Consider the following 27,154-nt stretch of genomic DNA (forward strand, 5'->3'; position numbering starts at 1 on the left):
CCTTACAGAGACCTTTGCAAGGAGAAGAGCTTGCACACTGTTTCAGGCCAGCTGTCTTGTTTCCTTTCTGTCTCCGGCCTGAGTGGAACCGGCTAATTTGCCTCTGGGAGAGCTGGAGGGAGGGCGGTGGAGGTCTAGAGATGAGGAAGCAGAGGCCACCAGAAGTACCTGCACCTGTGCGGTGCCCCAGGGATCGGGAGATGGGTGAAGGCGCGACCCGCACTTCTGACTTGGGTAATGAAGCCCAGTAGCCAGAGTTCGCCCTTCCTCCAAAGCCCTGGTCTCCGCATGATTTGCGGTCTTGTGCGGGAAACAGCAGGACCTCTGAGGCCAGGCCACCCTGTCTCTGAGTCCCCGCTCGGTCACATACCAGCCGTATGACTTTGGGTTTGGGGCAGGCTAACCACTCTGACCCTCAGTCTCCTCATCTGCAAACGTGTCAGAACAATACCCACCTCTCACAGAGCCCTGAGGATCGACGGAAGTGAGGCATATTTTCAAGCACCCAGGACGGCCTGGCCCTCACCGGCCTTTATCTGAAACACGGCCGTGGGCACCCGCCGAGACCCCCTCCCTTACCTCCTCAGACCAGCTTCTTCCCATCAGCAGTTTTCCGGCTGGGAATATTTGCCTTCTTCACTTTGGAGAGTGGGGTGCAGGAAGGTGCCCCCAAGCTTGTCTCGCAGAAGGGGATGTGGCCTGGATCAGAGCGCAGAGGGGCTCAGAGCCCTTAGTTCAGGGGTCCCCTCTGCAAAGGAGCCGAGGACCAAAGGACGGCTCCTGTTTCACCACCCGCCCCCCGTGCCCAGAGAGAGGCCGCTGGACTTTGCTTGATGCCTCGCTCCACCTGGTACCCATGAAGTGATCTCTGAGTTAGAGGCATCTTGGCAGAGCCCTTTATTTAGTATTTTGTTCAGCGGGGGAGCCCAAGGTGCCTTTGGCGCCGACCCGCTCGGCTGAATCCACAGGACGCACCTGCCCTCTAGTGGCGAGAGAGAGAAAGGCATGGGCACCCCCGGCTCAGCCAGCCTGTCTACGGCCAGACCTCAGTCACTGTGGGCGACGGTGTGTGGTCACCCGGACACGCGGCGGCCCCACCGCAGCCCAAACTAGGCCGACACATGGAGGTCATTCCCTGGACACACGCCTGGCCCCAGATGTGAAGTTTCCCTCACCCGTTCATTCGTTCATTCATTCAAATATCTATGGAGTGTTTACTACCTGTGTGTTGGAGGGGGAGGGGGGTGGGGGGAGGTTCTAGGCAGTAGGATCACAACGGAGATCAAGACAGACAAGTCCACCCACTCATGGGGTTTCCGTTCTAGTGGGTGTGGTGTTTGTTGGGCATGGGTGGGGGGCTTCTCAACCCTCCCCTGGCTTAGAGTTAAGAAACCAGAAGACACCAACGAGGCACCTGATTCATGCCAGGACCTCTCATGTCCCTTCCTTTTTTGAAATGGTCCCAACAATTAAATGACACAACATAATAGAAAGACCACTGAATGGACAGGACAGTTGGCTGGACGCGGTCTGAATCCTGGTTCCCACTAACTAGTCCTGGGACCTGGAACTCATCATTGATCACCCAGATGGGCCTGTCAACTTCCAGGGTTGTGCCGGGACCTCATGGACCACTGATGCTCAGAGCACATGGCCCCTCGGGCTCTCCAGGGCTGATGTGGGCACAGCAACCTCTACGTGACCTGTGGCCACGGAGGCTGGAGTGCTTTTCACCTGGAGTTTGGAAGAAGTGATAAAAGACTCTTTTTGCTTTATCATTAAGAGAAGGAAATAAACTCATAAAAATTAATTTGATACAATTTATTTAGCTTGATACAACTTATTTAGCTTCACCATGTGCTGTGTATCAGTCATCTGTTGCTGCATAACAAACTACCCCCAAATTTAGTAGCTTAAAACACGATGTTGGGGAGCCTGATTCCTCCAGCTCTGTTTTCCTTTCTCAAGGTTGCTTTGGCTATTCAGGGTATTTTGTGTTTCCATATGAATTGTAAAATTTTTTGTTCTAATTCTGTGAAGAATGCCATTGGTAGCATGATAGGGATTGCATTGAATCTGTAGTTTGCTTTGGGTAGTATAGTCATTTTCACAATGTTGATTCTTCCAATCCAAGAACATGGTATATTTTCTCCATCTGTTTATGTCATCTTTGATTTCTTTCATCAGTATTTTATAGTTTTCTGAGTACAAGTCTTTTGCCTCCTTAGGCAGGTTTATTCCTAGGTATTTTATTCTTTTTGTTGCAATGGTAAATGTGAGTGTTTCCTTAATTTCTCTTTCTGATTTTTCATTGTTGGTGTATAGGAATGCCAGAGATTTCTGTGCATTAATTTTGTATCCTGCAACCTTACCAAATTCATTGATTAGCTCTAGTAGTTTTCTGGTGGCAACTTTAGGATTTTCTATGTATAGTATCATGTCATCTGTAAACAGTGACAGTTTTACTTCTTCTTTTCCAATTTGTATTCCTTTTATTTCTTTTTCTTCTCTGATTGCCGTGGCTAGGACTTCCAAAACTATGTTGAATAATAGTGGTGAGAGTGGACATCCTTGTCTTGTTCCTGATCTTAGTGGAAATGTTTTCAGTTTTTCACCATTGAGTATGATGCTTGCTGTGGGTTTGTCATATGTGGCCTTTATTATGTTGAGGTAGCTTCCCTTTATGCCCATTTTCTGGAGAGTTTTTATCATAAATGGGTGTTGAATTTTGTCAAACGCTTTCTCTGCATCTATTGAGATGATCATATGATTTTTATTCCTTAATCTGTTAATGTGGTGTATCACATTGATTGATTTGCATATACTGAAGAATCCTTGCATGGTGTGGTGGAAAGGGAACCCTCCTGCACTGTTGGTGGGAATGTAAATTGATACAACCACTATGGAAAACAGTATGGAGACTCCTTAAAAAACTAAAAATAGAGCTACCATATGACCCAGCAATCCCACTACTGGGCATATACCCTGAGAAAACCATAATTCAAAAAGAGTCATGTACCACAATGTTCACTGCAGCACTATTTACAATAGCCAGGACATGGAAGCAACCTAAATGTCCATTGACAGATGAATGGATAAAGAAGAGGTGGCACGTATATACAGTAGGATATTACTCAGCCATAAAAAGGAATGAAATTGAGTTATTTGTAGTGAGGTAGATGGACCTAGAGTCTGTTATACAGAGTGAAGTAAGTCAGAAAGAGAAAAACAAATACCGTATGCTAACGTATATATATGGAATCTAAAGAAAAAAAATGGTACGGATGAACCTAGTTGCAGGGCAGGAATAAAGAGGTAGACATAGAGAATGGACTTGAGGACATGGGGTGAGAGGGGGAAGCTGGAGCAAAGCAAGAGTAACATCGACATATATACACTACCGAATGTAAAATCGTTAGCTAGTAGGAAGCAGCAGCGTAGCACAGGGAGATCGGCTAGGTGCTTTGCGATGACCTAGAGGGGTGAGATAGGGAGGATGGGAGGGAGGCTCAAAAGGGAGGGGATATGGGGACATGTGTATGCATATGGCTGATTCGCTTTGTTGTGCAACAGAAACTAACACAGTATTGTGAAGCCATTATGATCCAATAAAGATCTATTTAAAAAAAAACACGATGTCATTATTTCTCATGATTTCTGTGGGTTGACTGGGCTTGACTGGGTGGCTTTTCTGCTTCACATGATTTCTGCTGGGGCTGGAATGGCCAAAGTGGCTCCTTCAGACACGTGTCTGGCTACCCTGCTGGGATGGCTGGACCAGCTCGGGGAGAAAGGATGGTGGTGCGGACCAGGCATCTCTCTCTTCATGGTGTCTCCGCAGGGACCTGGACCTCTTTTACAGTGGCTTTTAATAATGTGCAATTCAGTAGTTTTTAGTGTATTCAGAGTTATGTGACCATCACCACTATCTAATTCCAGAATATTTCATCACCCTAAAAAGAAACCCTGTACCCAGTAGGAGTTACTCTCAGTTTCCTACCTTCTGTTCCCCAGCCCCTGGAAATCATTAACCTTCTGTCTCTCCAGATCTGCATATTCTGGACATTTCATATAAATGGAATCACAAAATAGGTGGCCTTTTGTGACGTTTTCTTTCACTTAGCATAATGTTTTTAGGGTTCATCCGTGTTGTAGACTGAATCAATGTTTCATTTTTTTATTGTGTATAGTTGATGTACAATATTATATAAGTTTCAGGTGTACAACATAGTGATTCACAATTTTTAAAGCTTATATTCCACTTATAGTTACTATAAAATCTTGGCTACATTCCCTGTGCTGTACAATATGTCCTTATAGCTTATTTTATACGTAGTAGTTTGTACCTCTTAATCCCCTACTCCTATCTTGCCCCTCCCCACTTCCCTCTCCCCACTGGTAACCACTAGTTTGTTCTCTATATCTGAGAGTCAGTTTCTTTTTTGTTATATTCACTAATTTGTTTTAATTTTTAGATTCCACATATAAGTGATATCATACAGTATTTGTCTTTGTCTGACTTATTTCACTAAACATAACACCCTCTAGGTCTATCCATGTTGTTGCAAAAGGCAAGATTTTATCTTTTTTATGGCTGAGTAGTATTCCATTGTGTGTGCGCATATATATATATATATATATATATATATATATATATATATATATATATCCATTTATCTAATGATGGACACTTAGGTTGCTTCCATATCTTGGCTATTGTAAGCAATGCTCTATGAACATTGCGGTGCATGTATATTTTCAAATTAGCATTTTCATTTTCTTCGAATATATACCCAGGAGTGGAATTGCTGGATCATATGGCAGTTCTATTTTTAGTTTTCTGAGGAAGTACTTCATTCATTTTTATCCACTGTGTGGATAGACCACCTTTTATTTATCTATTCATCAGTTGATGCACTTGGGGAGGATTTTAGTACTAGTCTGAGCCAAACTTGAAACCGATAAATGATGAGTAACTTCTTCCATTTCCTGATCCAGTTGCTAACATGACAAAACCACTGACTGAAGAAGGTTACGTGCAGGGCCTCTGAAGGTGAGACGTGCGGTGAGGCAGAAATGGGACGGACGTGATGGAATGGGGAGCTTCATCTACTAATGAGGAGAGAAAAGTCAAGGTCATCCAGGGACTCTTTGTGCAAGTGTTCTCGAAAGTGGGGTCTGTCTGCTCACCGCTCAAAAGCCAATAAAGAGTCAAGGTTGGTGGAAGGGAAAGTTTGCTTTATTTCGGAGGCTGGCAACCAGGATGGGTGGGGAGGGCGGACTCGTGTCCAAAGGCTGACTCCCCCACTGACAATCAGTGGACAAGAGCTTTTAAAGTGGAGTTTCAGGGGTGTATAGGTGGAGGGAGGGGGCTAATGCAGAAACGGCGCAGTCAGCTCTGACAGTCGTCTTGAAATTGGTCATGGGTGGTCTGACCAGCGTCATCTTGATTGTTTTAAGTACAGTTAGTCTTCAGTTCCAGGGTCAGTTTGTTCCCGTTTCTTTGAGGCCAATTCTCAGAGCTGTGGCCTCTTATGTCATGGCTACAGCCTGGTCGTCATATAGTTAACTCTTCCACCTGGTGGAGGTTTCAGTATCTATAAGACAGCTCAAAAGACACGGCTCAGAATATTATCTATAGCCCTTGAGGAGTAACTAAAGGTCCTTGACTTTGCTTAGTGACTAACCTATTATTATTTGGTCCTGTTTGACTGCTTTCCTTTGCTTCTGCATGTTCTCACTTCTCTGATTTAACTTATTCTTTGGCTAAAATTTTTCTACAGACAGAAGTCAAGCGGAGGACGTGGGGGTGGGAAGGATCACACGGTCCTCCTCCGTTTCACAAGGACTAAATCTGAACTCTGTCTGCAGCTCTGACCATGAAACCATAAAGCCACAGGCTGAAAGGAGTGCTTGTTCCAGGGGTGGGAGAGAGCCCAGGGGTGGTTTCAACCTTGTCCCCTATTTCCCCCGGAAGCCCTGTTGGGAAGCAGCCAACCACACTCCTTCCTGGAACGTGCGTGACTCTCACTGTCCTTTGCACAACAATCTGCCCAATCCTGTTATTAATGGAATGAATGACGTCCTTGTCCTCGCTGGCAAAGGCCCACGTTGTACAAAGGCCCGCTGCTTCATGTTTTGGGGGGGGCAGGGGTGAGCCATCCTGACAATGAGCTCTCTCAGGTCAGCTTTGGGGGGAGGCCCTGGGGGTGCAGCCCACCCCCTACATGCCCCGCGCTGCAGCCGACCTGGAGCGTCTAAGCGCAAAGCAAGAAATGAGGCCAGAGCGCATCAGAGCCGCGGCTGCGTCCTCTTGGAGGGACAGATTCGGGGTGGGGGGGGGACTGTGGTGACGCGTCAGGCTCCCTTAGAGCTGGGCAGGGCTCGCCGACTGCTGGGCAGGCACCGCTGTCCACGCGGGGCATCGTCCCCCGTGACCCCCTCTGCACCGCATCGCTCCCGTCCGCCTCACTCTTTCCTGTCCCTCCTTCCCTGTTCCCAAGGGTGGCCGTCCAGCCGCGCCTTGCTTTCCTCTGGCCCCTCGTCCGCACCCTGCAGCTGCTCAGGAGAGGAAGGGCGAGCAGGAGAAAGGAAAGTCGACAGAAGTGGGTGCGGTTGAGGCAAGGAGGGCTGATCGAGGCAAATACAGACAGAAATGCGGGAAGCTCCTCGAGGAACGCCATCTCCGACACACACGTGGGCACACCCGCACACGCACACGCGTGCACACACATGCATCCCCCCCTCATCTTGTCTCCAGGAATATTCTATTCAGGAGTGAGGTCCTCAGGTTTGGAACCAGTTTCCCCGAGTCCTGGTTGAGGAACGTGCCTCCGCTAGCCTGACGTGTAGCTGGGGGGAAATTAGCAGAGCCAAGAGCCCCGCCCCCCCAACTCACCAGAGAGCCGGGTGTCAGCGGCCGCGCCCACCTGACTCTGAGCGGCCACCGCCACCGCATCCACGGTAGGACGGGACAGATGCTCGGAAACGCTTGTGTGTGCGGTTATTCATTTTGACGCCCTCCTGCACGCCACTCTCTGAAAAGTGGCGTCGCGTAAGCTGGGACTCCCTCTTCTTACTGGGCAAGGCCACCCTTTGATTCTTTTCGTCCCAAGAGAGCAAACCACGGTATCCCAGGAGACTGAGGGGACGGTGTAGTTCTTGTCAAGTGCATGGGTTCTAGAGCCAGGCTGCCTGGGTTTGAACCATGGCCCTGCTACTTAGGAGCTGTGTGACACTGCACAAGTTACTTAACCTCTCTGTGCCTCAGTTTCCTCAGTAAAAGCTGCTGTTGAGAGTACTTAGCTCCCGGGTTGTGAGGATGACACCAGTTAGCGTGTAGCTGGTGTGTAGAACAGAGGGTGGCCCATGGCAATGACCTAACGTGGTAGCTGGTATGTGATAGTGTGTGTGTACCATTCCCCGCGATGCAGGGTGTCGTCCACACAAGTTCCAGCTCTCTGCCCTCAGGGAGGCATCCTGCTCACCTCATGGCCTCAGAGGTGGCTTAGCTTGCCTTGCACGTGGGCAGCCAGGGCTCTGTGAGTCTCGGGGTAACTGGGTAAGGGGGAGGGGAGGTTTTTATGCCTTTTGTTGCTTTGCCTGGGGCAGAAGGAATCCACGGTGACATCGGTCACAACCTTATTTTGCAGTTGTGGGATGTTGGAAGGTAAGCTTTTCCCAAAGCTCCGTGACCTATAGACCCAAGGGGTATTTAATGAGGGGGAGTGGGCGACGCAGGAGACCCATGGTCTCCTCCCTCAGGGCAGGTCTGTGCCGTGCTCGGAGAAAGGGCACTAGACTGGGGTGGGTCCTGTCTACACGTCATCGTCCCGTTCTCTGGATCCCACCTGCTTCCCAGGGGTTAGGTGGCATCGTGGCACCTTGGGTCCTGTACAGGGGGCTTTCCAAGGGTCTCCCATAACAGGTGTAAGGTTATCTACCTGTAATGGGTGGTATTGTGAAGACACAGGTGAGAGCTGCCCACAGAGGGTGACCACAGACTTCAGCACCGTGTTTACATCCTCCGGACATCAGCCTGGTAGATGCCGTATAAGGTCGTTTCCCACGGGGAACTGACGTTTACTCTGCATGGCCAACCTCACAAGCTAACCTCTGTGGTACCCACAGTGCCTGTCGTAGGGGAGGGAGGAGGGATGAGGAGGAGGCTTGTGGCAGAGGAAGGTCTGGCGTTAAACAAGGAAGACCAACGTGGAGAAGGAAGTGGCCTGTCCCCTCTGAGGATGGGAAGCGGGTGTGAGTTGCCGGGGAGGGCGAGAGGACCAGCTTAGGGCGATGGCAAAGGAGAGCATCGGGCTGTGGGTGGGAGCGTCCGACTGGACTCAGGGAGCCTTGAAGTCCCAGCAGAATCACCTCACTTGATTCTATAAGAAATGGCATGGACTTACATGGGAAGCCACACAGACTTGTCCTCTGGCTGAGGCCCAGCTGGGAAACTTTCCCGGGCGGAGAGAAGGGCACGGGTGGCTCACGCAGGCGGAGAGACATGTAACCAAGCGTGTCCTGCCGGCCCTGTCGCTAAACCAAATCCTCACGGTGGGGATTATCCATGACTTTGTATAGTTCTTCAAGTCTCCTAAATCCTCTTGGTCCCGAGCATGGATAACCCAGGTCTTACGTACACGTGCTGTTTCACAAGCCTTCACGAGACCGTGGTCTTGTCAGGAGGAGAAACTGAGGCTGTGGTTTCGGAGCTGCCCCAGAGTCACCGTGGAGCCGGACAGAGCATGGGCCGCCCGCCCCTTCATTCAGTGACCTGGCTTTTAAACCTGCTTCTTTCCCAGTATCTTAGAAAGAGAGGAGGAAAGGATATATTTAAGAGAGGGTATCGGGACAAACAACCATTTAAATTGCTTCTGCGTAAAGGCGGGGTGGGAATTCCTATTCCCCCGATATTCCTTCAGCCGACTGGTGAGCAGAGAGCCCGAGGAAGTGTGAGGGTTTAGCAGGTTCAGAAAGAAATACACTCAATCCTTCACCGTGTGGGATGGAAGGGTGGAGGGAGGAGGGAGAGGTGAACCTGAGATGGGGGGCATAGCCATGAAGGTGTGGTGTCCCCGCGCACCTGCCTCTCTCAAGGGACCGCCTTTGCTAAGAGGGTGGGGCGAGGGGCTTGGGGACCCTAAGAAGGGGGTCTGGGCCTCCGCCTGGGGGCTAACCCCTCTGACTTTCTCCCCATCCTCCCCGGAGCCGCCGCTGCCACCCTTTGCCCTCTGATCCTCTTCCCCCCCTGGGCGGCCTCCTGTTTTCCTTCCCTGGGGCCGTGAGAGTGGCCGGGGTACCCGTCCAGGTGAGGAACCCAGCCTCAGGTCCTGGACCCCAGTAAGTGTGTGAGTGTGAGCACGAGTGTGTGTGGGCCCGGGGCTGGGATCACCCACAGATGAGAGCTCGGGAGTAGAGAGCTTCTAGCGGGTGGGGCCGCCCTGCCCTGGAGCCCGAGGACCTGTGGCCGGGACCCACCACCAACTCCAACACCCCGAGCGGCCAGAGCACGTCGGGCACCAAGCAGAGGAGCCGGGGAAGAGCGACCGGGGTGAGTGGAGCCCTGGGCGCACTGGGTGGGGCTGGCCTCGGGGAGATGGGGAGAAGCCACGATGCTCACGAGTGCCGCAGGTGGAGCGAGAAGAGGAGGACACGGGGGCGCGTCCTGCCTCTCTGCCCCTCCCCGCAGCGGCGTGCAGCGCAATAGCCACGCCCCTCCGCTGGGCCCTGCGATCCGGGCGCGCTGGGGTGGGGTTTGCCAAGAGCGGCAGCGAAAGGGTGAGGACCAGGGCAGAGTGATGGCCGAGGAATCTCCCCGAAGGGGACCGTGGGTGGTCGTCCACTGTCCAAGGGTGGGACAGCGGGGCTGCCAGCCCGTGGCCGGCGGTCCTGGACCCTCAGCTCACGCTGCGGCGGAGGGAGGGCGTGGGCGGAGGGAGGTGGTCTGCACGAGACCCCAAACCCCAGTTCTACTCCTAGGTGCTCGCGACGGCCCGCGTCCTGGAGAAGCCCTGGAATAAATACTCGTGAGCCTTAGAAAACGGAGGTAGGAGGGGGTGTGACCTGTTGGCGTCGTTCTTATGTTTATTCCGCCCGGACTAATGCCAGACATTTGGAGGAAGAAGAGATGGTGACCAGCAAGGCCTGGGGAGCTGGGTGAGGGAGGGCTGGGTGGCCGGTGGGCCTGGTGGCCAGCTCAGCTGTCCCCCCTCCCCTTGCTTCTCCAGACCCGAGGCCGGAGTCCTGGTTTCTGGTGCACTGGCCGCTGCCAGTCTCCCTCCTCCTAGCCCTCTATCTCCTCCTGGTGGTGACAGGTCCTCGCCTCGTGTCCCGTCGGGAGCCTCTGAGGCTGGCAGGACCCCTCGCGGCCTACAACCTGGGCCTGGTGCTTCTCTCGGGGGTACGTGTTCTATGAGGTAAGGCCGGTGGGGGGCCCTGCAGTCCTAGGGTCTCTTTTTTTGGGGTGCCGGGGGATAATTAAAACCACGATCTTCCCATGCAGACAGCTGAAAAGCCTTGATGGGGACCTGCAGGGGCTGGGGTCCTGGGTTATCTTTGGCTGCGATATCTTCCCTATGGAGACACAAATCCCCATGGCTAACGCCCATTTTCCTTTTCCTGAAATAAAAAAGTGGAGGTCAGTGGCAAGCAAGAATGGAATTCATTCTCCACCTGCACTTAAAAACCCACCACTGCCTCCTGTTTCTGCCGGGCTCTGCTAATTTCAGCCCAGTTTTCTGATCCTTCCTGATGCCTTGTTCTCGGCAAATAGTCCGTCAGCCAGTGTGCACGGTGCGTGTGCTTTGTGCCGGGCTGTGCCAGACCTGCAGGGTCACCGCTGCGTGAGGCACACCTGCCCTCCAGGTGCCGGAGGTCTAGGGGGAGATGGATGCAGAAACAGGTGATTGCAAGTCAGTGCAAGCGGGGCCATAGAGAGCATGCACCCGGGACAGGGCAGGCAGGGACCCCGCTGGGGTGTCCGGGAAAGCTTTTCAGAGAAAGTGGTTCTGGCGGCTGACATGTAAAGTGGTCCCCACGGCGAGGCCGTGCGCTGCGGCCTTTGTGAAGATCTGCTCATGCCATCCTCTGTCAGGAGGCACGGTGCAGGCCCTGCTCACCGGCCTTGCAGCCCCTCTGGGTCAGGCCCAAGGCCCTGGCAACTGACTGTTTCTCTGCCAGAAATGCTCTTCTCCCCTGGTGCCCAGGCAAATCCCCGCACGTCCTATAGACTCAGGCCTTTGTCACCTCTCGTGAAGTTTCCCTGACTCCCCAGGGCTGGGTTAGTTGTCCCCTCACTTGCTTTTCACGTCTGCTGTCCGTGGTGGACGGGCATCTCCACCAGCTGGCGAGCTCTTAGTGTGAGCGTCTGCGTCTCCCCAGCTCCAAGTTCAGTGACCTCCTTTGAAATCAGCCGGGGTGGGAGGATTTACACCTTGGGAACGGGCAGACACTGCCAATCAGCCCCTCCCCGCCGAGAGCCTGCTAGGCACTGACCAGCAGCATCCCGGACTCTGACCCACCCCTGTTTCATCACGTGCACATTTGTCTGTCTCCCCTCCAAATGGCAAGTGCTTCAAAAGCACGGCCATCTCTTACTTCTCTTTGTAAAGACAGGCCCCACATAACGTCTGGTACCATGTGGAAGATGCTGATACCTTGTGAGACATGTCCTAGAATTTGTCATTTAATTGTGGTGACAAATGACTGCTGCCACCGCGATCCTCTGAAAGTCTGCTGTGCCCGTGTTGGCTTCCTGCTCAAAAGCCCTCAGTAGCTCCCTTTGCCAATATAACCTGAATGGAGAGGCCCTCATGTAGGGATTTTTATCTGTTTTATCATCGAGGTGGCTCGGGGCTCAGCGCAGGGCCCAGCGTGGAGAAGTGTTTGGTACCAGTCAATGCATCATTGTCAAATGAGTAAACAAATGATAAAATTCAAGTTTCTTAAAGCAACCTTCAAGACCCCTCATGAACCGATTCTGCTCTCTCTCAACTTCTGTAGCTGCCCCTTCCCTGGTAGAAGTCTCCACTTGCAGCCCTGGAGAGTTAGGAGAGGTCCAGACACTCTCCTCCTGGCATGAAGCTCCCTCTCTCTCCCCTCCGTTTGCCCACGGCCTCCTCGTTCGCAGCCCGCTACCAACTTCTGTGACGTCTCCTGTTTCCTACTCTTCATCTGGCCCCAACCTTGAAAGTGAGGATGGTTTCCTGCATCCTCAGGGAAGCTCTCAGCTTCTCGGGGGCAGGGGGTGCTGATGTGTACACGGCTTCATGTCCCCTCCTGACTTACGGTCTCACACACAGTAGGTGCCCAGTGTGGGTTTGTGGTCCATATTTGCCCCCATCAGAAAAAAAGTTGGAGACCAGCAAGATGTATGCAAGTCCTAGCCTCTGATCTAGCCAGTGCACAGAGTTTACCTGGTTGGCAGTCGTTCACCAAGTGTCAGTGAGGGTTGGGGAGGGATGCTGGTGTCCGGAACATGTCCGGAGGTGGCACCAGCCTCTCGGGCCTTCAGCCAGTCAGGCCCCACCACGGTGAGGGTGGGGCAGGCGTCATGACTTAATCTTTTTCTGTTCTCTTCCTTTTAGTTCGTGGCCACCTCGCTCCTGGCTAATTACAGCTATTTCTGCCAGCCAGTGGACGACAGCGGAGTGGGCTCGGGATAAGGGTATGGCAGGGAGTGGGAGGTTTGGGCCTGGAGAGAGGGTTCATAGGATGCACTTCATAAAAACCAGAACTTGACCCAGGTGCCATCACGCAAGAACTCCAATGGGAGGTAGTGACCTGCTTAGTTCAGTACAGGCTCAGAAGACCTCAGTTTGAATCCCAGCTCTGCCAGTTCCTTGCTCTGTGACTGTAGGTAGTTTATTACCTTTTACAGGCCTCATTTTTCTTATCTGTAAAATGGGGATAATAACACCTACTTGATACAAGGAAACAATTGGAAGAAGATTGAACCAGCTGATGTATGAAAGTGTTTAGCCCTGGGCCTGGCACACCTTGAGTGATAGCCAAGTAGTCGATATTTCATGAGTTTTAGCTGTTCTCTCTTTCAACCAGAAGCAGAACAAAAGTCTTCCTTGCAGCAAAAAATAAATTGAGCTGAGACTTAGCAAGTCACCAGGCAGTGATGTCGGTGTTGAATCAAGGGATATTGAACGATGGCTTCAAGTCTTGCTGCTCAAAATATGGTCCACGGACCAGTGGCATCAGCATCCCTGGAAGCTTGTTGGAAATGCAGACTCTCGTGTCCCACCCCAGAGACACTGATTGGGAATCTGCTTTCCAACAAACAAGATCCCGAGTGATCCATGTGCTGGTTAAAAGTGATGAATTGGGAGATTGGGATTGACATATATACACTAATATGTATAAAATGGATAACTAATAAGAACCTGCTGTATAAAAAAATAAATAAAATAAAATTCAAAAATTAAAAAAAAAAAGAAAAGTTTTCAGCTAATAAATGAAGAAGGAAGGACAAAAAAAAAAAAAAAAGTCATGGCTCCAGGCTGGGGCATGTTTGGAGAGAGCTTCTGTTATCACTCCCAGTAGCTTCTCTTCCTCTTTTCTGTGCTAACAGGCATCTTCTTGCAGACAGGTGGGCGCCGTGGGAGCAGGGGGTACAGAGGGATTGTCAGGGTTGCCAGGGCGAGTGCTACCACCAGCAGGACAGTGGCCTGACTGCACGTCCCCTCCCTGCCCAGCAGATGGCGAGCGTGTGCTGGTGGTGCCTCTCAAAGGCCATTGAATTGCTTGTCACGGTGGGTGCCTGTCCCTTGTGTAGAATTACTTCTGTCAGCCGGGTCTGGGGTAGTTTTGAAGACGCTGTGTGCTGACGCTTCTCTCCAGCATCCCTATTGGCCACTCCTGAGGCTGACCTCAGAGCCAAACCTTGGTCTCACGACCTGGAGGATGAAGGATGCTCACTGATGTAGCGTTTGCCCCCATTAGCAACCAGGTTCTAGGTTAAGTGAAAATAGGAAGATAAACAAATGTAAAAACCTGTTGCTATGTGGCAAAGGTCATCAGACAGCAAAGGCCATCCTTAAGTGTTATGAGGGAAAGAATCCCTTGTGAATTCTTGTGAATCCAGAAGGCTTGCAGGGGTAGTAATAAAATCTCTCTCAAACGTGGGAAACCTTTGGGAATTTGTCTTATAATTGTCTGGGTCCTGGACTGAGTGTTCCACACCTGAGTTCTCTCCCAGTGCCCTGGGGGGTGGGGTAATATTGGAAAGAGCCCGATCTCTGAAGCCTGGCTGTGTTCACATCCCAACTTGTCTTCCTACTAGTTGTATAACCTTGAACAAGTTACTTAAACACTGTGCCTCAGCTTTGCTGTCTATACAATGGAGATGAGTATAAACCACATACCATTATGAATGTTTATATAAGTTTTTATACATACAGGCACACAGTAGGGGCTGTACAGGTGTTTGACTGGTGTTAAACCCTATTGGGTTTTAGCCTCCCCTCAGTACAACAGGCAGAATTGTCCTGTCCTTGGTAGTTGAGGCCCCAGGAGAAGAGTCTGGAGGAACAATGGCCCCAGAGCTGACTCTTTTTTTCTTCCTCCTCAGGTCTTTTTATACTACGAAAGAAGCCCGAACAGATCACCTTCCTGTACGTCTATCACCACGGCACCGTGCTCCTCAACTGGTAAGCTGGGGTCAAATATGTGCCGGAGGGTCAAGGTGAGTGACGGTCTTGGGCATCCCTGCTCCAGGACTTGTGGGGCGCGCCTCTGTCTGCTGGACTGAGCGCCAGCTCGGGAGGGTTGCATCCTTGTAGTATCATGGTTTGGTTCCCAGGTTCCCCTTCCCTGTGGCCATGACTCCTGGCCTCTGCTCCCATTTTCTCTCTGTTGCCCCACAGAGCATCCTAGCCACCCTTCCCTGGCATGCAGGAGGAGGCTGCTAGGAGATGCTCAGAGCCATCAGCCCAGAGAGGGCAGGGGGTGCTGTAAGCATCCTCATTTCACATCCTTTTAACCCCAGCCCACCATCGTGACCTCAGACGGCTCATGTGGGACATCCTCACGATAGGACCTTCCCAGGGCTCTTCTCTGTGGGGTGTGCAGGGGTGCACCTTGGAGGATTGAAACCTGAAAGAGAAAACCCAAGAGCACAGCCAGACCCGGCTCCACTCACTTCCCTCCATCTCCCCACCCCACTCTGTAGCCTTCTTTGCCGGGATGCTGAATTCTTTGGTCCATGTCTTCATGTACCTGTACTATGGACTGGCCAGTCTGGGGCCCCGCCTGCGACCCTACCTGTGGTGGAAGTGACATCTTACCATCCTGCAGCTGGTGAGAAAGACCCACTGGCTCCAGGGGCCTCAGATGAGCCCTGGCTTCTATTCTAGGCTGCACCAGTGACTTGTTATCTGACCATGAACAAGTCCTTCTCATCACTTGGTCTTCCTTAGCTTCTCAACTTGCAAAGGTCTAGTAACCATCTCGCTAGATCCTAGGACCAGCCCTAACTCCCTGACATAATGTGGGGCTCAGATCGAGTGATTAACACGCTTCGGGCCTCAGTCTCATCTCCAGTGAAATGGGAGGGGTGGGCTGGGCTAGATGACCTCAGAGGGCTAATGCCCTGCGAGTCTGTGATCACGGATCCACCCCCCAGGGCCTGGGGCCCCTGTGGTTTGGGGAGCACCATTGCCAGGTGCAGGTGACAACCTGAGCTGTCCTTCTTGGGGCTGAGGATGGATTGAGGTCGTCATCAGTGTCAACATGACATGGCTGGATGGGGGCAAATGGGAGACCAGACTAAGGGAGGGGTCAGGAAGGTACTTAGCGTCACAGGTAGGAAAGCTTGGGGGTGGTGCTTCATAGTTCTTCTTCTTCCTGAGCTGTGGGAGGCCTGCCCCTGCTGGTAGACAGAGGGGATGACAAGAAGGTCAAGGGGAGCATCCCTCCTGTTCCTTAGCACTGCTTCTCACCTTTCCCCGTCGTCTCTTTCCTCTTGCACTTCCTCTCCCCTGTGTCAGTTTGTGGCCATTGCGGCCCACTCCTCCTACAATCTCTTTGCTGAGTGCCCCTTCCCTGATGGGTTCAATGTGGCCGTCCTCCTATACTCCCTCAGCCTCATCACCTTTTTCCTCAGCTTCTACCACCAGACATATCTGAGGGGCAAGCGGGAGAAGCTGGCTTCAGGGGCAGGACCAAGGCTTGAAACTAACAGAGCCAGCCCCAGAGAGAGTTTGGTGGACGATGGCATGACTTACATCCCACTCAGGCTGAGCAGATTCCTCTGGGCCCCGCACTTCCTCCCATGAGGGGAGGACAATACTCGCCTCCTTCCAGAGTTCAGGAGGACAGACATGGACCAGCTTCCTGAACTCACTTCTCATGTGGATTTGTCACTGTTTGTACACCTCCTTCCTCTACTAGACATGATCCCCCCACGGGAGGGACTGTCTTACTCTCAATGTTTCCCAGACCTGGCACAGCAACTCAATAAATGTGCATTTGGATCCCAGTCTTCCCCCACTGGCGGTCATGACCTCTGATGAGGAGCAGGGCTGGAAGCAGGGCTGGGAGCATGAAGGAAGTCAAGGCTGGCTTGATCTCTTACCTTGCAGGCTGAGTCGATGACTGAGAACATCCAAGGAGTGCGGGTCTGTGTGATTTCTAGCATGGCTGTGCAAACGGTCCCCCTGCATATCTCTCTGTCTGTTCATGAGTGCCCACACATGCATTTACATAGTTGTATGATTCTGTGTGTGTGAATGGGGCGGCGGAGAGGGCTACACATATATGTCTGACTCCTTGTTTTCAAATCACATGTGTGTTTCTGTTTACGATCTTCTCTGTTGATGTTTTCTGCTTGCCTCTTCTGTAAATCTCGGAAAATGCCACACTAGCAAATAAAAGCTATTGGGATCCATAACTCTCCTGTCCCGATGGGAGACATGGAAGTCCACAAGAGGTCTCCGAATACATGTTCCACTGGATCCATAACTCTCCTGTCCCGATGGGAGACATGGAAGTCCACAAGAGGTCTCCGAATACATGTTCCACCGAGAGCCTCCAAAAAGGGATGTGAGTAAAGGAGGGATGGGGTTAAACGAACGCAGCCATCCACTTCACAGAGAGAGAAACAGAGGACCAGCAAAAGGAAGTGTACCACTGAGATTGCGTGGGATGTTGGAAGCAAACATCTGCTGCGCTGTTTATGACCGGAACTGGATGGGCGCCTGGAATGCAGTTTTCCTGGGAGCTGCCTCTATGCCTGCAGGATGCTGTTCTCCTTTATAACCTCTCCCCGTAGCTCTTTTCCTTCACTCGGGAAGTTCTTATTTTGCCATAAGAACTCGACAGTCAAGAACATTAAAGACCTGCTGAAGTTTCCGCAAGGCTATTTGGGGACTATTTATCCATCAGGTACTCTAGTTAATTATCTCAAGGCCAGGCAGGGCTGCACCCTGTGGACAGAATACTCAGAGAAAATTCCCTCCCAGTTATGCAGGATATGAACGCCTCCCACACACTTTTCCACAGCAGGTTGAGTGCCTTCGCAGGTGGGGGCTTATTTTAAGGCAATCTTTTTTTTTTTTTTTACTGCATAAGAGTAAGGTCTGTTCATTTGCCTAACAGCCAGGGTAAGGGAAAGAGGAGTCATCCCAGAGTTCAGAGCTAACATTTGTCCTTTGTGGCTGCCTCTGACTGATTAAGTAGCACAAGAGGAAACGCTAAGTCCTGGGTCACCTCTGAATGAAATAAGGTTTTGGCAGAGAGAGCTCAGTATTAAGCAGCGTGGTGGAGAGGGTTTGGGGAAAAATTCTCAGTGAGCTGAAAGTGTCCATCCTTATTTTAACCTGCATTTTACTGTAACGACTCTACCTCATTCATGGCTGCTGGGCAGGATGTTGTATATCGGCGTAGACAGGTTGTGTAAAATTATAAAACACAAAGTTATTTGGATTTGTCAGAACACAGCCAGATCCCTAATTAACATGGCAGAAGTTCACGTCTATGAATGTTTAAAGATAACGGGAAGCAAGAGTGCTCGTTAGATGTTTAAATCTATAACAGGGCTGTGCTATTGCCCAGAGAGTGTCCATTTGCCAAGACACAGAGGCCCAGATTGCCCAGGGGAAGGTCGCAGAGACAGAAGGGGGGGTGTTCCCCCCATGAGGGGGCCGGAGCTGCTGGTCTGGGTCCCTGGCTATCACCTCCTAAATCAGAGCGCACCTAATTCAAGGAATGAAAACCACCCCACATGGAACAGCCTCCTGGTCCTCTCCCAGCTCAGAATTCAGTGAAGACCCCCTGCCTGTCCCCATAAGCATCCTGCTGTCCCACTCAGCCGTCCGTGCGTCCCCAAGGCTGCTGGGTCTGAGCAGGCTTCTGGAGCCAGGAATTAGAGGAAAAGGCCAATCTCCTTTCTGTCACCCTGCTTTCTCTCTCTCTTTCTTCAGTTCTCTGTATAAATGGAGCGGGGAGGGGGAATCCCTTGAAGAGAGAAAGCAGCCTCTGCCTTTGGTCTTTTGCCCCTGGGGAGACTTAGGGCAAAATGTCTGTTACAAAGGAGAACTTTAATTAGGGTTTGTGACTTCAGAACCTCAGATCAGGGCCTAAGACCTTATGGTTGTGTGAGTTTCAGGTGGTCAGCAAGGTGATATGATGTGTGGTGGAAAGAGGAGGGAATCAACTACCAAAGAAATGAAAGATCTTGGCTTCTAGGCTCTGCATTGCAGTGGGGGGAGGGTGGATGAGGACTCGTGAATAAAATTAGGGAAGGTTCATTTAAGCGGACCACACAGAGCTATGATAAAGGGGACCACGTTGGACAGAGACAGCCCTAGCTCCTCAGAAACCACAGCTGAGGCCGCAGCCTGCCTTTGCCCTCTTGCTGCCTGGGGAAGGTATGGGGCCTTACATCATCTTTTAGTGCCTTTTTCATGTCTAGGATTCAGTATAGGAGTTGCTTTCAGCTAAAAATATACTCTGATAGAGATGGAATAATAACCTCTGTTCACTAAGAACCCTTCTTTTACAACCATTTAATAATTTAGCGATGCAATGTTAAACAAAAATGTAGGCGCATCCCAACTTTGCAAAGAATTTCATCTAAAATGTAAACGCAAAAATGTTACCCATCCTCACCTCTAGATGGTGAGATTATGGTTGTTTTCAATTCCTTTGTATTCCCTGGTGCCTGCCATGCCTGTTCTTTTTTGAATCATAAACGTTTACTCCTGCAATGTGATGGATTCAGGATACCTCAGCTGTTCTTTTTTCCTGAGAATTATGGAAGCGTTGATTGGATCCGCTCATCAGGCTTCATGCTGGGGTGGATGCAACCTTGATCCCACCGGTGACCTCTCAGTGCTTCTATACACACCTCAGGGGCTCGCTGACACACTGGGCTCTGGGCGAGGGGTCGGACACAACCAGACTGGATTTGTGCTGTGAGGACCAGGTAATTGCTTAAAAGGCCAACCTTTACCCACTCCCACGGCCCCAGGGAAAGTTAGGAAGAAATCCAGCTGGTCTCAGTGTGGGAGGGGGGGGAAGAAGACTTTGAACAAAACTGATACATGATGTCCGATATGAAGATGGCTGAATCCAACCTTCCTGCTGGCTCCATTCCTGGGTTTGAAGTCAGCTCCCAGGACATCACAAGTGTGGACTCTAAACAGAAACAAAAACACCTTCTTAAGAGTTAATGAGGACGTCCCTGGTGGTCCAGTGGGTGAGACTCCGAGCTCCCAATGCAGGGGGCCCGGGTTCAATCCCTGGTCAGGGAACCAAACCCCGCATGCGTGCGGCAGCTAAGAGTCCTCATGTGGCGACTAAACTAAAATAAATAAATAAATAAAAAATAAAAAGGTCCCGCATGCCGCAACGAAGATCCCGCGTGCTGCAACTAAGACCCAGCACAGCCTAAATAAATAAATCTTTTAAAAAACCCAAATAAACAAACAAACAAAAAACACTTAAAAAAAAAAGTGTTAATGAAAAAAAAAAAGTGTTAATGAAAATGCTATACATCTAAGAGCTAACTTTTGCCCAGGACCACAGACTCCTTTTGGATTCCTAGGAAAGGTTTCTTGGAGTGAGACTTTGAGGATGAGGAGAAGGGGTCTTTACACCTGTAAGAGCAGCGGGTCGGTGGCTGTGAATGGTAATGGTCCCCAACCTACAGCCCTGTCGAGCTTCACATGACCTTAGGATTGAAAAACTGTTCTTCTTTTTCTACATCTGTAACTCTATTTCTGTTTTGTAGATAAGTTCATTTGTAGCCTTTTTTTAGATTCCACGTATAAGCAATAGCAAATGATATTTGTCTTTGTCTGATTTACTTCACTCAGCATGACAATCGAGGAATAAATTGGGAGATTGGGACTGACACATACACACTACTATATATAAAATAGATAACTAATAAGGACCTGCTGTATAGCACAGGGAACTCTACTCAATACTCTGTAATGACCTATATGGGAATAGAATCTAAAAAAGAGTGGATCTATGTATATGTATAACTGATTCACTTTGCTGTACAGCAAAAACTAACACAACATTGTAAATCAACTAGACTCCAGTAAAAATTAAAGAAAAAAATAAAATTAAAAAAAATTAACAACTGTTCTTTGAGAAGTGAAGAAAATGCCTTTCATAGCTGAAAAGAGATTTGCCCTGAATCACCATAGTGAAGGAGGTGGGCTGGGATTCAGCCTCCTGACTCCCTGACCTGGGCTCTGAGTCCTGTAGGACACGGTCAGGGTGAAAGGCATTTATTCCCATAAATGAAGTCGTTCAGGTATCCGGGTCCTGAAGCCGAGCTCGGAGCCCGTCCTACTGGGGAAGGTGATATCGGGTGTCTGTGTCCCACTCCCCAGCCCCAGCCTGCATCCTCTTCCTTGTCCCTCTGTCAGACACAGTACTTCCCTGGTGATTAAATTCACCCTTTAGCTCACTGGTTGCCGAACCTCAGATGGGATCAGGATAAAAAGAGGGGAAGAAGGAAGAGACACAGAGGAGAAAATGTTAAAAATAGCTTGCTTATTAAAGGAAGAAGGAAAACGGCACCTGTCAGTCTTCAGATTCTCTGGGAGCAAGAAAGGGAGACAGGTGTGGGTCTCAAAACTCCAGCATCAGCTCTGAGGACAACAGTCCCCGAGACGGCCTCGCCCGCCCCCGCAATTAACACAGGGTCGCATCCCGGTGAGTAATGGGCTGTCACGTAGATGTCCTGGCACCTCCACTGCTCTGAGATCCGCTTTCCCCCACTGGCCACAGGGCGCAGATGCCATTCCTGAATACCTCCTCCACTGCCCACCACTCACGCCTGGGCCTTTCCAGCCGTACCTCAGCACTGATTCTTAGCTCCGCTGGAGAAATGCTGCTCCCTAAAAAAAATTCGCCATTACACTTTTGTTTGACATTTTAAAAATTTTTTAAATTTTTTTAAATTGGAGTATAGTTGATTTACAATGTTGTGTTAGTTTCAGGTGTACAGCACAGTGATTCAGTTATTTATATATATATTAATAACTGAAATAATATATAAATACATATATATAATATATAAATAAATATATATAATATATAAATACATATATGTTCTTTTCCATTATAGGTTATTATCAATACAAGATATTGAATAGAGTTCCCTGTGCTATACAGTAGGACCTTGTTGTTCATCTACTGTTTTATATACACTAGTTTGTACCTGTTAATCCCAAGCTCCTAATTCATCCCTCCCCCTACCTTTCCCCACCATCACACTTTAATTAAACACTGAATGTATGTGAGTAGCGCTCAGCCTACACCTGACAGCTGACGTCTTCCAGGGGCCTCTGCAGGGATGAAGTGAGGCATAATACAGAAGAAACACTTGGTTAAAAAAATTATGTTTTTTATATTAGCGTTTGTGAACCTGGTGACTTCTGGAAATGTGAACTCACCGTAAGGAGTTTCCAGCAATCGCCGTGGCGGTTTTTTAATGACTCCAGTTGGCTTGGCTGGGCTAGTTCCCCAGGACTCCCTTCCCAGTCTACTTTGGGTCCCAGTGGGGACAGGAGACATTTTGCAGGAGATCTGAGGGGACAGCTGTGTCATTTTCATTCTTGAAGGCTGGGCGTGCGCCTTTGTAGCTCACACGCTGTCACTCATCTGCCGACCCATGTCCTGGGCGTGGGCGGCAGGTGGGCCATCCCTGGGGTCCTCACCCTCTCTGGTCCCTGGGCCACACGTGGGTTTGGTGCCACCACAGAGGGCTTCTCCTGCAGGACGAGCCCGTCACTGGGCGGGAGCGGGGTGGGGGGAGGAGGCGGTGAGAACTGACAGGGGCTTCGTCCTTCTGCCCTGGGGGTGCAGCTCATCTGCGCCCCCTGCCAGCTCGCTTCCCAGCCTCCGCCCCGGGGAGGTTCACAGCCCTGCAGAGACGGTCACCAGCCCCCGCAGCTGCACAGGGCCAGCCCCTGCGACGGATTCTTCATCACGCAGGCCTCTGGTCAAACTGTGCTTGATGCCATCTCCTTGCAGGTACACCAGCTCCACAAACTCATAGAAAACCCTGATCGGAAAAGGGAGAGAAGTCCCCTGGGGCATATCTGCAGGTGTGTGAGAGCTGGAGCAAGCAGGGGAGGGGCACCAGGGGAGGGGGACCAGGGGAAGGGACTCCAGGGGAGGGGGACCAGGGGAGGGGGACCAGGGGAGGGGGACCAGGGCTCCTGTGCAGTGAGCGCTCAGAGCAGCCTGGCCCTGGGATGGGGAGCGTCACCACTGCCCAGGTGTGCTGTCCCTACCTGGCCAACCCTGGGGCCCGTTCTGAAGACCCACATCCCGGTCACCTTCCCTCCTTGGGGCAGCTCGTTGTTTTAAGATCATCGACTAAGAAATCTCAGAACAGAGATCTGGACTTCTTGGTCTGTTAGGTGAAATCTCAGTTGAAATGTAAGGAAAGTTTAGGAAGTCTATACGTGCTCAATGAGGACTGGTCTTTCTTTTCTCTTTCTCCTCCTCCCCTCTTTCCCACTACCCAATAAAACAACGGGAGGAGAGAATAGTTGGAGATTACGTGAGTGTGCTGTCTCCAGCCTCGCTGAGTTTGGGGATCTGAGAGAGGAGAGACCTCAGTGAAGTTCAAGGAGATGGCACATCTTGTAGGCGAATGTGCTAACAGACAATGGCCAGACCATATACAGAAGTAGAACTCGGACCCACAGTCTGCAGAACCAGCCCAGGAAACCAGCCTGCCATCCACAAGCAGACTTGGAGGAAGTCAGACCACCAGCTCTAGCAACTGGTCCAGGAAGCCAAACAATAACCCCTATGACAATCGCTCCCAAACACTGGACCTGATGAATAACTGACAGCTTCCCTAACCTTTGTCCCTGCTTCCAAGTTAGGACCAATCAGAGAAAGCTAAGTACCAATCACATAGGATGTTCCACTTCTATTAGAGTGTTCTCCAGGACAACAGTTTCCAATCAGGGCACACCCGAAGCCTTCTCTTTTTCCACTGTCAAGCTATCCCATCTGTCTGCCCTTGAATCTCTGCCAAAACACAAGTGCTGGTGGTTGCCTCCTGCTCTAGCCAGCTCCGAATACATAGCCTTTGCTTGTTGCCATTTGGTTGGTCTTTGTTTATTTTCACATCGAGAAGTCTTCGGGGCCTGCACAGGTAGTAGCCTTAAGGTCAGAGGGTGGTATGGTCTGTTTATGCTGAAGAGGACCTGAGACATCTCCTCAAGTTTCCTGTGGCTTTGCACTAGCCCAGAAGGTAGGGTTGCCAGATAAAAGGCAGGATTCCCGGATACACTTGAATTTCAAAAAAAAAAAAAAAAGCAATGAAAATTTTTAGCGTAAATATGTCCTAAGCAGTATTTGGGGCATACTTATGCTAAAAAAGTATTCGTTGTTTATCTGAAGTTCAAATATAACTGGGTGTCCTATATTTTTATCTGCTAAATCTGGTCACCCTACAGGAGAGCAACGAAAAGTTCTCATGCCTCACTCCCACAAGTTGAAAAAAAAAGTTAAGAAAGAGAAGGAGAGAGAGCCCTGGTGGGGCTTTAAGAAGTTTCAGAGCTAATTGGAAGGGGAACATATTGGAGGCAACATGGGAAACCCTCCCAGGATTGAACGAGGATTCAGCGGCATCTCATGGGATTTCCAGGCTGGAGGAGGGATGACAAGAAATAGAAGAGAAATGATTATTCTGGTGCAGGAGTGTGAGATCAAGACATATCTAGGCCTAGAAGTGGATGCCTGCTTCTCACCAACACTGCAGCTGCATTTCTGTAAGCTTCCCTGACGCCCACCTCAAGCTTACCATCAACCCCAGGAAGAAGGAAAGGGTTTGGGAGAACTAGCCTGAATATGATTGTTATCAACCTGAAATGACATTTTAGGATTTCTAGGGGAGCGCGCTGACATTGCCAAATTTAACTGGTTTACCCGGAAAGGACGAGATTAATTTTCTGCAGTTAGTATGGAACCTCAATATTAAAAAGCAAATCCAGTGATCAGAAAGTTTTAAGGAATTAACATTTTGCACATATGAGTTCACTGTCTGTGAGGCTTTCAAAAATTAATAGTCACCATATATATGGGCTTCAGGTCTTTTTCAGCACCGATTGGAGATATAGGACACCTTTTGAAAAATAAAATCTCCCCATCCCATCCCCGGACCCTCACTCTCCCATCTGGCAATTTGCCTGGGGAGCCATTTTCTTCAGAGAGAAATGTTGAATCTCACTCTATCTGGTCTGTATTAGGAAAACAGTAGTTCTATTTTTCATCTTCGAAATATTAAATAACATGATTCGATTGAATATACTTTTCAACCTTCATATTCATCCCCGATTCCTTTAATGTTGACAAAACCTGCCTGGACTCCTCATGCTTAGACTCGCTGACTTCAAGGTTTCTTTGTTTTCCTGATTCTTCCTGCACAGCAAATTGATGATGATGATGAAGGTGACGATGACCATGGTGACAACAGAGCCGCCCCTGACGGAGGGGCTGCTGTATCCCACTTACTTCCCGGGTGGCTGATCCGGGTAACAGCCCTGGATGCTAAATGTTACCATCTCCATTTTACAAATGAGAGAAGGGAGGCTCAGAGAGGCTCAGAGACTTGCTCGGGGTGACACAGAGACTTGTTCAGGTGGAGGAATGGGATTTAAACTCGGACTTTTCTAAAACCCTAATCCAATAAGATACATGCACCCCTATGTTCATAGCAGCACTATTCACAATAGCCAAGACATGGAAGTAACCTAAATGCCCATCAACACATGAATGGACAAAGAAGGTGTGGTACATATACACAATGGATTACTACTCAGCCATAAAAAAGAAAGGAAGAATGCCATTTGCAGCAACATGGATGCAACTAGACATTATCATACTAAAGGAAGTAAGTCAGAAAGAGAAAGACAAATACCATATGATATCACTTATATGTGGAATCTAAAATAGGACACAAATGAACCTATCTATGAAACAGAAACAGACACACAGACATAGAGAGCAGACTGGTGGTTGCCATGGGGGAGGGATGGAATGGGAGGCTGGGGTTAGCAGATGTAAGCTTTTATGTATAGGATGGATAAACAACAAGGTCCAACTGTATAGCCCAGGGAACTATATTCGGTATGCTATGATAAACCATAATGGAAAGGAATATTTTAAAAAAGAATGTATATATATGTATAACTGAGTCACTTTGCTGTACAGCAGAAATTAACACAACATTGTAAATCAATTGTACTTCCATAAAAAAATTTAAAAATAAATAAATAAATCCAGATTTGTCTAATTCCATGGCCTGTGTTTTTCCCACACTGCCTCACTGCCCGGCCACCACATTTCCCTAATTCACGGGAAATTCCTGCATCCTTTGGTTGGCTCTAATTATAGTCTTTCTAAAAAGGAATGTGCTGGGCCTTATTCCTGGCATTGACTGCACCTCACCGGGAATGCCAGGCATCTTTAACATTTCATTTATTAATAAACACTTACGTAATCCTGCTGCTGTGTGCCAGACACTGGTTTGGGCAGTTTACACGTATTAACTCAATCTTTATAACAATAAATGGTTATGAAAATAAATACTAGTTAAGCACTATTATTATTGCTCTCATCTTATAGATAATGAAACTAAGGCACAGAGAAATTAAGTGACTGGCCCAAGGTCACACAGCCAGTAAATTTTGCAGAACCAGGATTCACATCTATTGCCATGCAGTGTGACCCCCTTTCCTTCAGAGATTTGGACTTCTCATCCTAAGTTGTCCCCTATCTCCTAGGAGTGCTGAGATAGTTAGGGGAGGTCAAGGGCTTGGAGTGTCTCCAAAGAAAGGTCCTGGAAAGGCGCAAATCTTTAACAAATATGTATCCTAAGACAAATATCATATGATAACACTTATATGTGGAATCTAATAAAACATGATACAAATGAACTTATTTACAAAACAGAAACCGACTCACAGATCTCGAAAAATCAAACTTGTTACCAAAGGGGAAACGTGGAGGGAGTGATAAATTAGGAGATTGGGATTAACGTATACACATTACTGTATATAAAATAGGTAACTAACAAGGACCTACTGGATAGCACAGGGAACTCCACTCAATAATCTGTAATAACCTATATGGGAAACGAACCTGAAAAAGAAGATATATATATATATATAAATAAAACTGATTCACTTTGCTGTACACCTGAAACTAACACAACATTGTAAGTCAACTATATTCCTGTAAAAATTAAAAAATATATATATGTATCCTAAGTGAAAGCTGGCATGGCCCAGCTGTAGTTCCTGGCGACTCTCTGTTTCAAAAAAGAGGCTCTTTTTTATTTCTAGTGTTCGGTAAGTGCTCACAGCCTCCAAGAAGGCTCCTTCTTTAGAGATCGAAAATCAAATTTCTAAGCCTGGCCTTCACTTTCCTCTCAATAGCTTCCTCTCCCCCCTCACTCCCTGTGATCTCAGCCAAGCTGTACAGGCTGGACCAGTGCAGGGGAGGGAGGAAGTGACAGGGAGCGTCGTCTCTGAGGAAGCCGTCAGCTGACCCCACCTGGGAAGCCACACCACACCAGGCCTCTTGGAGTCACTTGGTTTTGACAAGATGCTGAACTTCCCACCTTTCAGAAATACTTGTGTGTTGACAGACGATGTCC

At 49.4% G+C, this 27,154-nt stretch overlaps 1 protein-coding gene across 8 annotated transcripts; it reads left to right on the forward strand.

Annotated features, from left to right (window-relative positions):
• The first annotated feature begins 9,662 nt into the window (after window positions 1-9,662).
• LOC309609384 (uncharacterized protein) lies at window positions 9,663-17,361 on the forward strand. Of its 8 annotated transcripts, none has more exons than XM_082350774.1 (7): window positions 9,663-9,780; window positions 9,982-10,132; window positions 10,230-10,418; window positions 12,588-12,667; window positions 14,582-14,660; window positions 15,182-15,309; window positions 17,088-17,361. In XM_082350774.1, exons 3-7 carry the CDS (start codon window positions 10,414-10,416, stop codon window positions 17,141-17,143), a joined length of 348 nt encoding a protein of 115 aa, XP_082206900.1. In that variant the 5' UTR covers window positions 9,663-9,780; window positions 9,982-10,132; window positions 10,230-10,413; the 3' UTR covers window positions 17,144-17,361. The 8 variants fall into 8 exon arrangements, 5 of the variants coding, with proteins under 5 accessions (XP_082206900.1, XP_082206898.1, XP_082206901.1 ...); XM_082350772.1 differs by having other exon boundaries at window positions 9,982-10,048; XR_014233399.1 differs by having other exon boundaries at window positions 9,684-9,780; window positions 9,982-10,048; window positions 12,588-13,763; window positions 17,103-17,361.
• Window positions 17,362-27,154: the final 9,793 nt, after the last annotated feature.

This window comes from Balaenoptera borealis (assembly GCF_965194805.1).
Source record: "Balaenoptera borealis genome assembly, chromosome: 13".
Taxonomy (NCBI): Eukaryota; Metazoa; Chordata; class Mammalia; order Artiodactyla; family Balaenopteridae; genus Balaenoptera; species Balaenoptera borealis.

Excerpts from the sequence above, each read along its gene's own strand:
- LOC309609384 (XM_082350774.1), top strand. Across the intron at positions 12,668-14,581 it reads GGAGTGGGCTCGGGATAAGG|GTCTTTTTATACTACGAAAG; the intron begins GTATGGCAGGGA and ends CTTCCTCCTCAG. Across the intron at positions 15,310-17,087 it reads ATCTTACCATCCTGCAGCTG|CCATCCACTTCACAGAGAGA; the intron begins GTGAGAAAGACC and ends AAACGAACGCAG.